Source organism: Asterias rubens, chromosome 12 (assembly GCF_902459465.1).
Source record: "Asterias rubens chromosome 12, eAstRub1.3, whole genome shotgun sequence".
NCBI lineage: Eukaryota > Metazoa > Echinodermata > Asteroidea > Forcipulatida > Asteriidae > Asterias > Asterias rubens.
Genome location: NC_047073.1, coordinates 13345588 through 13363270, shown reverse-complemented (window position 1 = coordinate 13363270; position 17683 = coordinate 13345588). Strand labels below are relative to the sequence as shown.

Sequence of the window (17683 nt, the reverse complement as noted above, 5' to 3'; positions counted from 1 at the left end):
CCATGCCATTAACTATTTTTTTACAGATAACATTTTACTGCACATTTCGGTTTGTTTGCATAGGCGATTGCATGCCTGTCTGGAAATTCTTTTGTTGATTCCATTAAAAATTGCATGGCCCGGTTTTTCGCAGAAATTTTAGTGGGGGAAAAAAAAAATCTCTGCACAATTGATGCAGTGTCAAATAAAGAACATACAAACACTTTCACGTTATCGCCACAGACAATGCACAAAATACATGTAAAATGCAAAATTGTTTGTTCACGGCTGGTGGACTTTGTCGGATTCCAACAATAATTTACTTTAAGGTTTTTATTTATTTATTAACAACACTAATCATTGGCAGGTGATTTCCACATGACCTGAACATAAAATTTGGTACTTCTCTTAAAGACACTGGACACCTTTGGTAATTGTTAAATGCCAGTATTCTCACTTAGTATAGCCCAACATTATATGCATAGAATAAAAAAATCTGTGAAAATTGTGACTCAGTTGGTAATCGACTTTGTTAGAGAAAAATAGAAAGAAAAAAAAAACCTTGTTGTACAAATTTGTGTGCTTTCAAATGCTGAATAAAAGGTTTTAGGACCGAAATATTTGAGTGAGAAATCACCTCTTTCTCAAAAACTTTGTTAATTCAGAGCATGGAGCAAACATTCACTTTTTTATCCATGTTCAGAGGGAGCCATTTCTCACAATGTTTTATACTACAGCTCTCCATTGCTGGTTACCCAGTAAGTTTTTATGCTACATGTAATAATTATTTTAATGTTAACCAATAGTGTCAGTGTCTTTTAAAGGCAGTGGAAACTAGGTTACTTCAGAGGGAGCTGTTTCTCACAATGTTTTATACCATCAACCTCTCCCAATTACTCGTCACAAAGTAAGGTTTCATTCTAATAATTATTTTGAGTAATTACCAATAGTGTCCACTGCCTTTAACAAATTTGTCCTTTATAATTCCCCCCTTTTTCATACAGGTGTGATTTTTTCTGTTCCACATGCCCTCCCGTTAACTGCAGCTGAATTATGGGTGGTCTTAGATCGACAAGTTTGTCTGGATCAAAAGATGGGAGTCCGATCCAGTCAATTCTTCCGTACATCTTGATTATGTTACATATGTCCATGTATGTTGTTGTCGGCGTGTCCATTAGCACTGGAGATGGTTGTAAGTTGACATTTTTCTAACCGTAATTATTGATAATGTTTATTCTTAGTTTAAAGCCATTATACACATTTGGAACCAAAAAAATAATAATAAAAGTTCACAGATTTACAAATAACTTCCAGGGTTTGCAGAAGGTAATGGTGAAAGACTTCTCTTGAAATATTATTCCATGAAATGCTTTACTTTTTGAGAAAACATTTAAACAATTATCAATTCTCGATATCGAGAATTACGGATTTATTTTAAACACATGTCATGACACGGCGAAACATGCAGAAACAAGGGTGGGTTTTCCCGTTATTTTCTCCCGACTCTGATGACCGATTGAGCATAAATTTTCACAGGTTTGTTATTTTATATATAAGTTGTGATACACGAAGTGTGGGACTTTGAACAACTCTGTTTACCGAAAGTGTCCAATGGCTTTTACCAAGTGTCAGGGTTTTCCCTCATGCACTGGTCGTTCTGCGCGATTTGTGTTCTTATACTGCAAATTGTGGCTGATACGCAAAACAATATATAGATCACAAAAACCATCGAGATAAAAACAAAATTTCTTCTCAGATTGCCTAATTGACCCAATTCACCCGACGTCTTCATCAGAACTTCTCAGATTGCCTAATTGACCCAATTCACCTGACGTCTTCATCAGAATAATCTTAGATGCACCCTTTAGGTTGGCAATGTCACTGCATGTTATTTAGTGAAGTGCGCATTTTAGGCGATGCGGCGTTGACACTTAAACCTATTGACCACCAAAATGGTGAGCATGGCACATTCATCACGTGTGACGTGAGTGCAAGGGTCAATGGGGCTTTTAAAACACTGTAGACAACTTTACAAAGGTCTAATGTCTCAATTCCTCAGTCAACCATTAAAGGAACACGTTGCCTTGGATCGGACGAGTTGGTCTTTAAAAAGTGTTTGTAACCATTTGTTATAAAATGCATATGGTTGGAAAGATGTTTTAAAAGTAGAATACAATGATCCACACAAGTTTGCCCCGAAATTGCGTGGTTTTCCTTAGACTTTGCGAACTAACATGGTCGGCCAATTATGGGAGTCAAAAATTTGACACCCATAAATGGCCGACCGTGTTAGTCGACGAGGTAAAAGGAAAACCGTGCAATTTCGAGGCATGTTTGTGTGGATCATTGTATTCTACTTTTGCACTTTCTTTCTACCCATATGCATTTATAATAAACGGTTTCAAACGCTTTTTTAAGACCAACTCGTCTGATCCAAGGCAACGTGTTCCTTAAACTTCCTTTCCCCACCCTTACAGCAAATTAAAAACCTCAGTTTCTAACTTGGGGTTAATCTTAGGACTTATGGACGAGTTAAGTTACGTATCCATAACTGTTGGGACGCATTGAACCCATCCTAAGTTAGGACCAGTAACTCGTCCTAACTTGGCTGCTGGAACCTTAAGGGATTCTGAGGCAGAAATTAGACAATTCCTGCTGAAATGCATGATATATTTTTGCCTAAAGCGTTCCGTGTCGTTATTTTGTCTTCCAGCAAAGAAACAAAGTGAGGCCGCTCCAAAATTGTTAATTTTCTATCATTTTATTAACAACACATTTTGTGGCCTCCAGGTCAAATTGGATGTGATTGACAATCAGTTATTAGTAAAAGTAAAAACGGTCAGAAAATTACACAAGAAGAATTTAAAAAAAAACATGAAACAAGAACGGACGAGGAATACAATACCAAGGGTGGCGTCAGACTTTCAAGCTAAACATGCAAAGCTTCAAATCCTTCATACACATGTTGCTTTCTGTGTGTCTACTTGCCAGGTAGATTTTGTTGTTTAAAGAACTGTCTTGATTCCCCCAGAGTAGATTTTTTCGGATTTTTGGGAGACTTCTCATTTCTAAAAAGGACTGTCCTGCTTTAAGACAAATAAAGAACTCACTCCGGTGTAGTGATTTTCTTTCTTCCGCGCAGGTATTAGTTAAAGAGCAGGACAGTTCTTTTCAGAACAGAGAAGTCTCCGGAAAATCTACTCCGCAGCGGTAGAATATATAGCAAGACAGTTCTCTAAAGTACAAAATCTACCTGGCAAGTAGACACACATATGGTGTTATTGAACACCATATATATATTGATACCTCAACATGCAATACCTCATAACCCGTACATGTTGCTTTCACTTTAGTTTATTTTTTGGGTATTTTAGTTAACTTGACAGCAGTCGAGAAAGTTTATCTCGTCAATTCCACGATACGGATCAACTGCAGTTTGAATGACTCCAATCAGAGCGACAACGCCACTGGCATCACGTGGACCGTTGACGGTGAGGTATTAAATGCGACGACGCCCCAGCTTGTAATCGAGAAAGCCCAGTTTGAGGACAGTGGATTTTACGAATGCAAAGTGGATGGGCACACCCAGAAGGAAACTACCAGATGGGATGTCAAAGTCGGGTGTAAGTAAATTAACCTCTATTCAAGGGGTTATCTAACCCACACTTTCTATGGCATTTTTCTCAAATATTTTTTTAAACAAACTTTTCCCTAAAAACACCCTTGCGAAGAAATGGTAGCTTAAACAAACATTGATTATTGACCTTCAAGCAAGACCATTAATAATAAATAATAATAGTGGGTTTTTATTAAGTGCTTTATTCACCAAAGGGCCTTAAAAAGCGTACAGTATTTTGTGCAAGGTACAAAATACGTTTTGATTTATGAGGCCTACTCCTTTTACATAGCACCATGTAATGGTTAGCACCATGTAATGGTTAGCACCATGTAATGGTTTACAAGGTGCTGTGGCGCAATATGCTGCCAATCCAGCCAGAACACCGGGGCGCACCCCTTCTCTTTTCGATAAGTGCACTTGGTTCTTTAAGTGCGTTACAAAACACTCAGGACCATCGGCTTTACGTCCTATCCGAAGGACAAAGCAAAGGTTAAGTGTCTTGTTTAAGGACACAGGTGTTGCGACTGGGACTCTAACCACACTCTGCTTCCTTTGCTCGTAACTTCCTTTGCATCACCATAACTGTCACACACACACACCCACACCCCCATAGATAATCATGACGGTACAGAATAAACATTGCTAATCACTGTGTCGTGGCCAAGCAGGTAAGAACTACGGACTCAACCTCTAGTGTTTCTGATCAGCAGAGTGTTGATTTGAGTCCTGGTCATGGCACTTGTGTCCTTAAGCGAGACACTTTAACATTAGTGCTGTGTCCTTAGGATGGGACGTAAAGCTGTCGGTCCCGTGTGTTGTGTAATGCAGGTAAAAGAACCCAGTGCACTTGTCAGGTTTTCCTGGTCTGATCGGCAGCATTGCCTCACAGCACCTTGTAAACCATTACATGGTGCTATAAAGGAATAGGCATACCTTGCAGGAAAATATACTGAGCGCTTTGATACACCTATTGGGTATGATAAAGCGCTGTTATAAGAACTCAGTATTAATTATGTATTTTTGGTGGGGTAATGTGTATCATGCTGGATAGATTACGTTCATTTAAAGGATTTGGGTACTTTTTCAAAATGTCCACAGATTTACATTAAACTTACAGGGTTTGAAGATAATGGTAGTGGAAAGCTTCCCTTCAAATATCACTAACTGAGGTTCTGTAGTTTTTGTGAAATGAGTAAAACAAGTCACAAAATAATTTGTCTCAGGAAGACACAAATTATTTAAGCATGTAAAATCCCATTAACCAGATATGGTATTATACCATAACCATAGCATAACTGGTTAATATGTTTTTAAATGCTAAAACTGAGACGAAAATTATTTGTTATTATTTACTCATTTCTCAAAAACTACAGCACCTCAGTTAAAAAAATTTCAAGGGAAGCTTTCTACTATCATAATCTTCAAACTGTGTAAGTTTAATGTAAATCTGTGGACATTGTGTTGTGTGTTAGGAAAAAGTACATAAAATACCCTTTAAGAATTTTTCTTGCTATACATATATATTCTACTGCCCTGGAGTATATATATTTTTTTATTTGGGAGACTTCTCTCCTGCCGCGAGTAAGGGAATCAATGTGTGGTGAAGAGGTTTTCAACTTGTGGTTTAATCCCATCGAGGCCTGGTTCTTAATAATTTTAAGTTATCAAGAACCAGTCCTCGGCGGGCTTAAACCACTAGTTGAAAACCGATTCAACACACTTTGATTCCCATTCATAAATACCTTTTCGGTCAAAAAACATCAACACATCAAAAAGTGAAATAAATGCAAAAATTATAATTGTTCAATGATTTCTTTCAACACAACACCCCTCCAGCTATGAAATGGAATAGCCCTCCGCCGCCCTCGGGTAAACAACTCCTTATAAGGGAATGCTGTTCACGTCGCACGTATTGCGTGATGTTGCACAACTGTCCTGGCAGTTGCTCTCGACCAATAGGAATGAAGAAACTGTCTTATAAGCTCGCGTGTCACGCCCATGTTGTTAACACTTTTTACTGTGCATTGACAAAAGGTTTATGCACACCCACGTGATGCGCTCTCCACCAATAGGAATAGCGAAACTGGTATTTATGAATAGATTTTCAAAACTCTTTACTACCCAGTTGAAAGATAGGAGATCGGACGGGACTACTACTTTCCTTTCATGGATTATGGGGAGATCTCATTAATAACTTAACTGCCGCAGAGTGATTTCTTTGGGTAAACAAAAGATTTTACATTAATCACCTGTTATGGAGAACCATTTTCTTTTTGCTGTCCGCAGTACTTCCTACGAAGGCCACAAACATCAGTTGTTATAGCTTGGACACTATATCCGTGAACTGTTCGTGGACAAATGGACGGCCAACAAATATTGAGACTACACACGTATTGCACTTTTATTCAAGTGGCATGATGTAAGTTTAGACATCTACTAACAGCTTTTGGTACACTTTGTTACACAATACACAATGACAACAGATTTACAATAATTTTACTCGGTTTGAAGATAATGATAGTAGTAAGCTTCCCTTAAAATTATACTTGCTGAGGTGCTGTTGTTTTTGAGAAAAAAGTCACAATAATAAATAGTATTATGTATGAAATTAAAAAAAAGTGCTTGCACTTATATAAAATGTTTAAAAATAAAAAAAGTCACAATCATAATTTTAATTTCAGTGAGACAAAAATTATGTTATCATGTAAACTATTTACCTATAATATGGTAACTGCATCTTTTACTTGCTAAAACTGAGACGAAAATTTCTTTCCTGACATTGTTTGACACATTTCTCAAAAACTAAAGCACCTCATCGGGTACTTTTTTTAAAGGTTGGCTTTCTACCATCATTGTCTTCAAACATTGTAAGTAAAGTGTAAATCTGTGGACATTTTGTTTTGCATTACAAAGAGTACCCAAAGCCTTTGGACACTTTTGGTAAATAGTATTGTCCAAAGGCCCACACTTCGTGTATCACAACTTATATATAAAATAACTCAATCGGTCAATCAGAGTCAGGAGAAAATAACGGGAAAACCCACTCTTGTTTTTTCATGTTTCGCCGTGTCATGACATGTGTTTACTATAAATCCATAATTCTCGATGTAGAGAATTGATAATTGTTTCAATGTTTTCTCAAAAAGTAAAGCATTTCATGGAATAATATTTCAAGAGAAGTCTTTTACCATTACCTTCTGTAAACCCTGTAAGTTATTTGCAAATCTGTGAACTTTTTTATTTTTTCTGTTCCGAAACTGTCTAATGGCTTTAAATCAAGGGCTGTCAGGCTCTCCATTGCCTCGTAACCAAGCTAGTTTTTATGCAAACAATTATTTTTTAGTTATTACCAAAAGTGTCCAGTGCTTTTAAACAGCTGTATGAAATTGGGCCTCGATGGGCACCCCCCGACATTGTTAAATATCTCTTGGTTTTTTGTTTTTGTTTTTTAGAGATGGAAAAACTTGCCAAAGGAATCAGGAATGTAACGTGAAAGATCTGGATGTTAACTTTGATGTCGCAGTCATCTCTTCAAATGCCCTGGCTGTTGATGGAGTCAAATCTAAAACAACAAATATTAATGTATTTGATATTCGTAAGTAAATTTGTTTTCCTCATTTAAAAAAAAAAAGGGTACAGAATTGGTAGGGTCTAGTTGTTGTCAATTAAACCACTTCATGATTTAGTCTCATAATTCAACTGTAGTTACGAATACCTTGCAGGAAATACTGTTTGTCACAGCGCCAGAATCGTCACTGAGTGACGAATATGCACTGTACATGCATATAAGAAGCCACTATTATTAGTGTTATGATGGATGATGTGGATGTCTGCCAAGTTTTTCTGGACCGACTTACGACGGATGGTTTATTGCCACCGGAACAACTTTGGAGCGCCCTCAAGTTTTTGCTGGCAGTTGGACAGCTGTAGGACACATCCACCTAGACTTTCTGTTGTGTGATATGTTTAATCATGCACCTATTGTGCCATGCTTTGTTTCACCTGTACAAAGTGGGGCACTAGGTAGTGGAAAACATGCCTTGTAATATCCCTTTTCTTGGGGTTATTGTGTAAATGGCGATTTCAGACTTTAGTTCTTTTGTTGTACACATGTGTGCATTCAATTAGCTTCCCTGGTTCGACCTGCAGTGCTCATGCGGGTGAGCCCCTGACAAGAGCTTATCAAAAGATCACTCACCTTCTCTTGGTGACGTCATGCACCTCGGGCCAGCCCCAAGTGACCCGTTCCACAAGCAGGGCACTTGGGGCTCACCCGGGTGAGCCCTGGAATGATGTCAAAGCTATTCGAACCTACCAGGGGCAGATCGGGGTCGACCCGGGGAAGCTATATCGAACGCAACCATTGTTTTTCATTGTATTTGGTTCAATGGTTCGTTCATTTGAGTGTTCCAAGATTCCCACATACCATTGCACATTATTGGCCGTGGCTCATGGCCATTGTTCTGTGAATCATGGTGAGTGCCTTCAAAATTTCTCACCTGACAAAACTAAAAAAAACAAAAAAAAACATGGTAATTATGAGAACCTTTCATGTCTTTTCTTTGTTAAAGGCAGTGGACACTGTTGGTACTTGTCGAAGACCAGTATTCTCACTTGGTGTATCTCAAAATATGAACAAAATAACAAACCTGTGAAAATTTGAACTCAATAGACCAATCCATTATGCTCCGCCCCATTGCCTATTGACCAATCACAACCCAATGTGCAACCAAAAGTCCGACAATATAAAGTTTGACATGCGTGCACGTATGCTTGGCGCGCGCGACAGAGTTGTACAGAATAACATTGGAGAGGCTCACGTGTTCTTGCTCACACTTGCGCCGTGGGCGGAGCCTAATGGATCGGTCTATTGGTCATCAAAGTTGCAAGATAATAATGTCACACGAAGTTGTGTGCATACAGATGCTTGATTTCGGGACCTCAAAATCTAATTCTGAGGTCTCGAAATCAAATTCGTGGAAAATTACTTCTTTCTTGAAAACTACGTTACTTCAGAAGTTCCCGTTTCTCACAATGTTTTATACTATCAACAGCTCTCCATTGTTTGTTACTGAAGTACGTTTTTATTTGCTAACAATTATTTTGAGTGATTACCAATAGTGTCCACTGCCTTTAAAGTCAGGGATTCATTGTGGCAACGGTATTTTCAAATGAAAATGATTACTCAAGGAACTCACAAAAAAGGTTCAGAAAAATAATATCTGTATTTCTCTTCATCCAGTTACTCTAACTCCAGTACGCTCTCCAAAAGTAACAAATGCAACAAGTACATCACTCCAGGTGTCATGGCGTCCTTCTCAGGAATATTCAGAATATCGGGCTTTGGCACAATTAAAACTGGAATATTTGGTGACGTATCAATTGGAGAATACGCAAAAGAGAAAAAATACCACGGTAAGGTTTTGGGAGTTTTTTTTTTTTTTTTTGGGGGGGGGGGGGACACGCACTGGGGACAGTAGATACGTGTCAAGTAACACCCGTTTCAGACAGGCGCTCCAGAGTTGCGCCGTACCAAATTCTTAATTAAGAACATGAAAAGTTTGGCGTCTGAAACAGTAAGGAGCGACTGGACGCGCTAGAAGTCGAAAGATCGAATGTTGCGGTCGTTTGGAACAACTCTGGAGCAACTTTGGTTCAGATGCCATTTACTCGCTATTTTCCCAAAGCGGGTCTTTATACCGCCCATTAATACACCCCCCCCCCTGTGATATTGGGTGTTGACAAATCAGAGACTTGAAACCATCCGAGGTATTCATTTTTGAAGAATCAGATGAATAAAGATGTCTAGTGGGCTTTTAGAATACAAGTAGTAGTGTCTTGAAATTTCTGGACATGGGCCAGTTGTGTGCTAGGGATCATGTCTTTGTTTGAACTAATTTGAATGTTTTTGCCTTTCAGGGGTTTCAGGGGTGTCGGGATTCTGAGTTGCAATGCTCTATCCATGGCCTTAAACACAATAGTGTGTACACTATCAACATAACAGTGGTGTTGGATGATTATAATATGGAAAGTAAAACAGTCAGCCTTCAAGGAACGACAAATGAAATAGGTAAACAGGAATTTTGTGAGTTCGTTTTTTTATATGAGTAGGGTAGATGGCCTTCTGCTTTTGATCCAAACCGAACCTTCTTAAGAGGCATATTTGTTAGGGGAAAAAAAAACCCCAAAAAACAGTCACGTTCGTACCCACGACCTTTGCATTGCTAGAGCCACTAGTGCTCTTACCACTAGACAACCTCAAATGTCAAAAAAACAGTCACGTTCGTACCCACGACCTTTGCATTGCTAGAGCCACTAGTGCTCTTACCACTAGACAACCTCAAATGTCAAAAAAACAGTCACGTTCGTACCCACGACCTTTGCATTGCTAGAGCCACTAGTGCTCTTACCACTAGACAACCTCAAATGTCAAAAAACAGTCACGTTCGTACCCACGACCTTTGCATTGCTTGAGCCACTAGTGCTCTTACCACTAGACAACCGTGATGGCCCGGTGGCTAGAGGCAGTTATGAACCCTTAGAAATGGGTACCACAACGCTTTATTAGATTTTATTTATTATGTGGAAAGACTGTTAGGAAGAGTTATTATACATGAGGCTCTGCAGAATTTGAGTATATTAATAACATTTGTATGGCGCTTTCCACAGGCGTTTCAAAGCGCTTTAGCATTGTTTGAAAAGATGTGTTTTTATAACCGAGTCTTGAATGAGCTGATTGAGGATGAGTCACGGATGTGAAGAGGGAGCTTGTTCCAGCAAGTTGGTACAGCTACTGAGAATGCTCTATGACCATAGCGGGTAGTCGTGCGTGGACGATTGGAAAGTTGAAGATGAAGTATGCATTGATTTATGATACAGAAAGATTGTAGGATGTTTGAATCCTAGCCAAAAGTTCCTACAGATTTATTACCCATAAGACGTTTCAAAATCTGGAGATACAGTAAACTATCATACTAAAAGATTGCACTTTCAAATCCCAGCAAAAATGCCTTCAAAATCATGACACCTTTGTCATTAGGCACTGGACACATTTGGTAATTACTCAAAATTTATATTAGTAAAAAAACTCATTTAATACTGAGCAACGAAAAGATGTTGGTAGTACAAACCAATTGTGAGAAACGACTCCCTCTGAAGAAACTTAGTTTTTGAGAAAAAGGTAATTTCTCACTAAAATATTTTAAATCTGAGAAAAACCTCAGGCCTGAAGCCTTTCTCAGGCATCTAAAAGCACACAAATTTGTTCAACATGGGTGTTTTTTCCCCATTATTTTCTTGCAAATTCGATGACCAATTGAGCCAAAGTTGTATCCATCCTGTTAGATGACCCTAAAGATCATCAAAACAAACAAACAAACAAACAAACAAACAAACAAACCAACAGAACACCCCGACAAACGAACAAAAAGTTGTCCTTTGGTATCTTTTGGTAATATGGCACTTTTTATATACAGTTATTATTGTTATTATAAGAAAAATTATACAATGTATGTTTTGCTTTTCTCTTTAGCTCCAGAAGCTGGAGTGACTTTGAAACTTCTCTGCCCAAGGATCAAGGGAGCCAATCAAACTCACCTCAGTTGGATGGTAATAGAAAATTACTGTTATTAGGGGACATCCTACGAAAATATTGATTAATCATCTAGTCTGGATAAAGAATGGGTTCAAGCCTTAGGGCTCTGGGCCCAATTTCATAAAGCTGTTTACCAGTAAACCAATTTTTGTGCTTACTGTAGCAGAAAAATGTTGTTAAGCATAGATGTGTTTCACCATGATTTCTCAAGTACTCAGCAGAACATTTGTAGGTGCACATTGCACTGATTACCCTGCCGTCGATTTCACAAAGAGTTAGGACTTGTCTAGGACGAGTAACTCGTCCTAACTTAGGATTAATCTTAAGGTCTCCATGCTGCAGTGCAGGGTTGAGACTCGTCCTAAGTCATAAGATTAATCCTAAGTTAGGAAGAGTTTTGTGAAATCGGCGGCTGCATCTCTACCTTAGTTAGTCTCATATAGTGTCATTGTTGTATAGATACATTGTACTTTATTTTGTATTTGTATAAATTCTTGCTTGTACAGCGCCATGAGCATCATGCTTGACTGACCTGAGTGCTCTATAAGAGGCCACTATTATTATTATTATTATTAATATTGTTATTATTACAATCACTATGGATTTGCATTGTTACATCACTCATGTGCTTACCACGGATTAGCCAGCTTTTACCCTTGCTTACAGGAAACAGCTTTATGAAATATTTAAATTCTGCTAAGGGACGCTCTCACATCAGGACTGCAAATACAACATCTTCTTTCAAAACTGTTCTCAAACAGGAAACAGCTTTATGAAATATTTAAATACTGCTAAGGGACCTCCCACATCAGGACTGCAAATACAACATCTTCTTTCAAAACTGTTCTCAAAACCCACCTCTTTGCAGTTAAACAATGACCAGTGACTCTCTACAAACTTTTTTTCTGTTCCGTTCTTTTGAACTGTTTATTTTGTATCATGAGCGAGCGCCATGAGCGCCTTTTTGTGGCGGATACCGGTGCTATATAAGACTCCATTATTAATATTAAGCACAAAATGGCCGCTTACCGGCTTATGAAATTGGGCCCTGGTGGATGTTTTTGTACCAGTCAATATAAAACCAGTACCAGAGCAAGCCAAGACCCCAAACCTAGCCCCATATACATGTACCTATACCAGTCAATATAAAACCAGTACCAGAGCAAGCCAAGACCCCAAACCTAGCCCCATATACCTATACCAGTCAATATAAAACCAGTACCAGAGCAAGCCAAGACCCCAAACCTAACCCCATATACCTATACCAGTCAATATAAAACCAGTACCAGAGCAAGCCAAGACCCCAAACCTAGCCCCATATACCTATACCAGTCAATATAAAACCAGTACCAGAGCAAGCCAAGACCCCAAACCTAGCCCCATATACCTATACCAGTCAATATAAAACCAGTACCAGAGCAAGCCAAGACCCCAAACCTAGCCCCATATACCTATACCAGTCAATATAAAACCAGTACCAGAGCAAGCCAAGACCCCAAACCTAGCCCCATATACCTATACCTTTGGGGTTAAGTTCAGAAAGTTGAAGGGTCACTGAGTGATGAGCACTATAAAAGAAGCCACTAATATTATTATTATTATTATTATTATTATCAAGTAATTACTGAGGATACAGTAAATAATAATAATAATTACAATAATAATAATAATAATAATAATAAGACTTGTAATGTGCACATATCCACCCTGCTGGGTGTTCTGTGAATATGGGTAAAAACCATAAATAATTATTATTATCTGAATCGAAAGTTCATTTTTTTTCTTCTTCTGAAACAGCCATTTCCCGAGGACAAGAGAAATGGGAAGATTCTTAGCTACGACATAACTAAAAGTGACAACTCAACTGTCATATCAAAGGATCCGAACGTCACAGAACACCTGCTGCAAGGTAATTCTAGTGTAACTTACAATGTATCTGAATCTGAATTATATATATATATAGGATTTGAGGCATTGCATGGTGGGGTATCAATTTATATTTGGTTGTGCGGTAACACAATGTTTCCCCAGTTCTCCAACCACCATAGGGTCTTCTTTTCACTTTCAACTGCTAAAAATATTATTGGGTGCGTTCGATTAGCTTCCCTGTGTCCCCGTGGTGCTCACTTGGGTGAGCCCCTGACAAGAGCTAATCAAACGATCACTCACCCTCTCGAGGTGAATTCATGCACCTTGAGCCAGCCCCATGTGACCCACTCCACGAGCAGGGCATTGGGGGATGACCCGGGTGAGCCCCTGGAATGACGTCAAAGCTATTTGAACCTACCGGGGGCAGACCGGGGGCGACCTAGGGAAGCTAATAAAATGCACCCATTGTTTTTTGTACTGTTCTTTCACAACGTGTTGTGTTTCTGTTGCAGGTGTTGACCTGTATAGTGACTACAACATAAGCATAGTGGCCCGTAATTCTGCTGGAACATCAGATGCTGACGAGTGCTACATTCCTGCCTTACCTCGTGGTGAGCCATTATTCAATACAAACGGAGAACGGTTAAATGCTGAGCTCAATCTGCTGTATTTTTGACCACATGAGGGTGCTCTTAACAATTTTGTCATCACTTCCGGGGGTTTATTCAATCATACTCAAAATAGTTATGAAGACTGGAACACATTACCACCACATACATCATGTTCATCTCGTTATAACCTAACTCAAAAGCAAATAAAAACTACGGCGCATAGAAGAGCCAACACTACTCGAAAGTGACTTCATATAAATGAAACCAAACAAAGATATGGACAAAATAGGGAGACCTCCATCATAGTGCTACATTGTAGATAGCTCATTTGGTAGAGTGCCTGCACATTAATCCGGAGGTCGTTGGTTCGAGTCCCACTCTCGTAAATTGTTCTTTGTTCAACCCCAAAATGGATTTACATACAGGTTAACGCAAACCTCACCTTATTATAGTCCCACCGTGCAAACTTTCAAATCCTACAAAATTAATTTATTGTTTTTTTTTCTTCGTTCTTCGTTCCAGCTGATCCATTTGCAGTCGTCTCCAAAGTACTCATTATCGTGGGAGCAGCTCTCATCATAATCATTTTTATTCTCGCATTTAAGTTCTATATTTGTTTCAAGAAGTCCAAGATTACAGAAATCAAACTGCCACATCACATCCAGGTAAATCTTGATATTGTAAGCTTGTATTTTGTAGGGCCTCTCATTTTCCACACAGCCCATTCCAATTGACCCTTCCCATGAATTATGCTAATCACATTCACGCATGCGTACAGACCCTGTTGGTTGGCAAACGCCATAGAGTTGTGCACTGAGCAGACGGGCAATCGCATCTGCGTCACGCAGCCATTAGTCATGTACAAAACAGCGCGATGTTCCCTCATTTTGCCAACCAAAACGTTAGTGCGCACGCACTATGTGCAATTTACATATTTCATGGGAAGGGTCTATTACAATGGCCATCCAGACCACCAGTGTCCAGACTTTCTGTCTGGGACTTGACATAATTTATGTATCTATTTGAATGTTTTCTGGCCCCCCTCATTGACAATGTCACACTGTTCTTCCTCCTACACTGACCAATGTATAGACGTCCTATTTTCCCTTTAGGTCATTCTTCTCTAGTCTGCTCTCATTGACAGACCTGGGCCCAATTTCATGGCTCTGCTTACCGTAAGCACGGAATTGGCGCTTACGGAAGCAGGAAATTCTGTGCTTACGGCAAGCGTATTTCACGGGTTAGCAGCGAATTTTGGCTTCTGCGTGTGCGTACTCCACGTAACTAGGCATTCTACGCTTACAAGGCTAGCGCAGAAATTCGGCACTTGCACGTAAGCGGGGAATCGTTAGCGCAGAATTCGGCGGTAAGCAGAGCCATGAAATTGGGCCCTGGTTAGCCCAGTGCGAAATAAATGCAATGTGAGCCTAATCCAGCCTTCTTCTCTATCCTTGTCTTATACACTCATCGTGACACTTCTCTGGATCTCTTTGTATCGCTTCAGAAATATACAGTTCTAAATAAACTCTTACTGTATTTAGCGAATAGAGAACAGTGTCTTGGAGTTTCATTAGTATGCCTACTATCCTGATATTATCAAGTGACACTCACAGTTATCGTGTTAGAATATAATTTTCAATATATTAGTTCTATTTATTTCTTGAGAAAGATCATTTGTCAAAATTTGTTCCCAAGGGAATCTATGTTTTCCAAGTATTATATTAACAAAAAAAATAGTACCGGGGTTTCCAAAATGTTTTTTGTTTTTTGTTTTTCACTTGCTGGGAAATTGTTTTTTGGGTGCTATCGCAGCACCAAAGATGTGGAATCATCTTCCTCAGAACATCAGGCAATCTACTTCATTAGCCAATTTAAAAACTTTGCCTGAACCTCACCTTTTTTTTAAAAAGCCTACTGTACCACGCTATGAGCAACGACTGTTGGATGAGCGCCTAATAAATTTAACAATTGATTGATATTGATTGATTAATCAATTTAGAATATCATTGTCACAATGAATACTGCATTTACATTCACCATTCTCCGCTTACTGTGTAAGTGCAGAATTTCTGCGCTAGCTGTGTAAGCGAAGAATGCCTAGTAATGTGGAGTAGACATGAGCACAAGCAAAAATTCCCTGCCAACCCGCGAAATAGCTTGGCATAAGGGCTTAATTTCCTGACTTCTTTAGCACAGATTGTTTGCATACGGTAAGGGAAGCCGTGAAATTGGACCCATGTCTTGCGTCACTTGTTAACTAGATAGGTCTGGCAGAATATTAATCTTCTTCATTAATTTTTTATTTTGACCATGAATACTAAACAACGGATAATAGTAATTTTGTTTTCCTTTCTTCACAGCATGATAATTTTAACCTCTTTAATGGAGGTCCACAACGCCAAGCACCTTGTGAGCAAGAAAGATACGATGAACTTATCACGCAAAGTTTAGTTGAGAAAGGCTCTACATTGTGCAACAGCACCATTCCTAATGGGAAGAAGGATCCATGTACTGAACCCATTATGGCTGAATCGGTCAAAACAGACTTATCTACGGCGTAGCGTCAAACAAATACATGTGCAAACCAATTCAGGGGACCATTGCGGCGATCGTATGTGGAGAACTTGATAATAGTACTAATGTGGCTGAAAGTGGTTCTACAGTGGTTGGCGAGGAACCTCATAAGCTCTTTTTAGATGAATGACGGCAGTAGGGTGAACACCAGGGTATTGTGGCTATTGATTGATCTTGGAGTCCAGAAAATAGTCTCCCATCTTTAAAGGATATCGCTACTGACAAAAAAAAGTCATGTGACAAAATGAGAGCGTCTCTTTGGACATTGATGTAATGAGTTGCTGTTGTGTTTTCGTCATCAAGCGTCAAACACTGCGAGTTGGTGAGGTTGGTGCGGGCAGGCCTTTTGCCTGATTCTTCTTGTTAGCTTTTGATGTGAAGCAAAGAAGAAGAGGACGTACAATATTATACCCGCACCTGGGACTAAAGTCTGGCACTGATGAATCCAAAATCGGACTCCATCTACCTTGTGCCATTCGCAGCTTTCGAATCAATTCGGTGGAGGTTTGATAAGACGGGCCTCATAGTTTCACAATTTCTAGGCCAAGGCCTCTTTGGTCTTGGAGCAGTCTGCGTTTTGGAGGGCACCAAGGCAAGTAGAAAGGGCGCCGATTGGACTGGCTGTTCGAAAAATCTGCTAATGATTAACAATAGATTATTAAAAACAAAAACATGATTATTGTCAGGATCTTCACGTCCATCAGCCGTGTACAAAGAATTTTGCTATGTATTTTGTGCATTATCCGTGGCAAATGTGAAAGTTTTTGTATTTTTTTTCATTTTAAAGCAGCATTATCTGGCAGTATTATTTCAGAGAAAAAAAGGTGGAAAACAGTTCTTTTGGTGAAAGTTGGGGCATGTACCTTGGATGAAGTAGGACGCAAATTGTAAATAGTCTTGTGTAAATAGTCAACAGATTTATTAAGTTCTTTACTTGTTTGTATATATTTTGTAGCCAACTACAGCTACAGATAGTATGGAGTCCTGTGGTACAATTAATAAAAATGATAACATAAGATTTTCTATAGTGCTTTTTACACCTAAAGGGCATCCCAAAGTGCTTCACATTTATTACCCCTGGTCACTGGGCCTTAAATTATTCCTTAAACCATCTCAACTCCCTGGTGGGGGAGTATGCAGCCTGTGCAACAAATATGCGCTACTTGGCTAAACCAATCACAAGAACCATCTTTGCCCCCACAGGTACCCAGATTACAGTTCAGAGGTAACAGAAGTATCAGAAGATAGACAGGAAGTATATACATATAGGGTGCGTTCGATTAGCTTCCCCGGGTCGACCCAGATCTACCCCCGATACCTTTGAATAGCTTTGTCGTCATTCCAGGGGATCACCCGGGTCAGCCCTAAGTGCCCTGCTTGTGGAGTGGGTCACTTGGGGCTGGCTCGAGGTGCATGACGTCACCACGAGAGGGTAAG

At 39.3% G+C, this 17683-nt stretch overlaps 1 protein-coding gene across 2 annotated transcripts in view; it reads left to right on the top strand.

Annotated features, from left to right (window-relative positions):
* LOC117297521 (leukemia inhibitory factor receptor-like) overlaps positions 1-17391 on the top strand; it is a 59148-nt gene extending 41757 nt beyond the window's left edge. For both annotated transcript variants that reach the window (XM_033780608.1, XM_033780607.1), the window contains 11 exons: positions 984-1171; positions 3354-3602; positions 5885-6017; positions 7051-7193; positions 8841-9013; positions 9518-9668; positions 11130-11206; positions 12990-13101; positions 13574-13672; positions 14195-14337; positions 16033-17391. In XM_033780608.1, the coding sequence (XP_033636499.1) occupies positions 1033-1171; positions 3354-3602; positions 5885-6017; positions 7051-7193; positions 8841-9013; positions 9518-9668; positions 11130-11206; positions 12990-13101; positions 13574-13672; positions 14195-14337; positions 16033-16233 (1620 nt within the window). In that variant the 5' untranslated portion in view covers positions 984-1032 and the 3' untranslated portion in view covers positions 16234-17391. The remainder of the gene's footprint in view (positions 1-983; positions 1172-3353; positions 3603-5884; positions 6018-7050; positions 7194-8840; positions 9014-9517; positions 9669-11129; positions 11207-12989; positions 13102-13573; positions 13673-14194; positions 14338-16032) is intronic.
* The last annotated feature ends 292 nt before the right edge of the window (positions 17392-17683 follow it).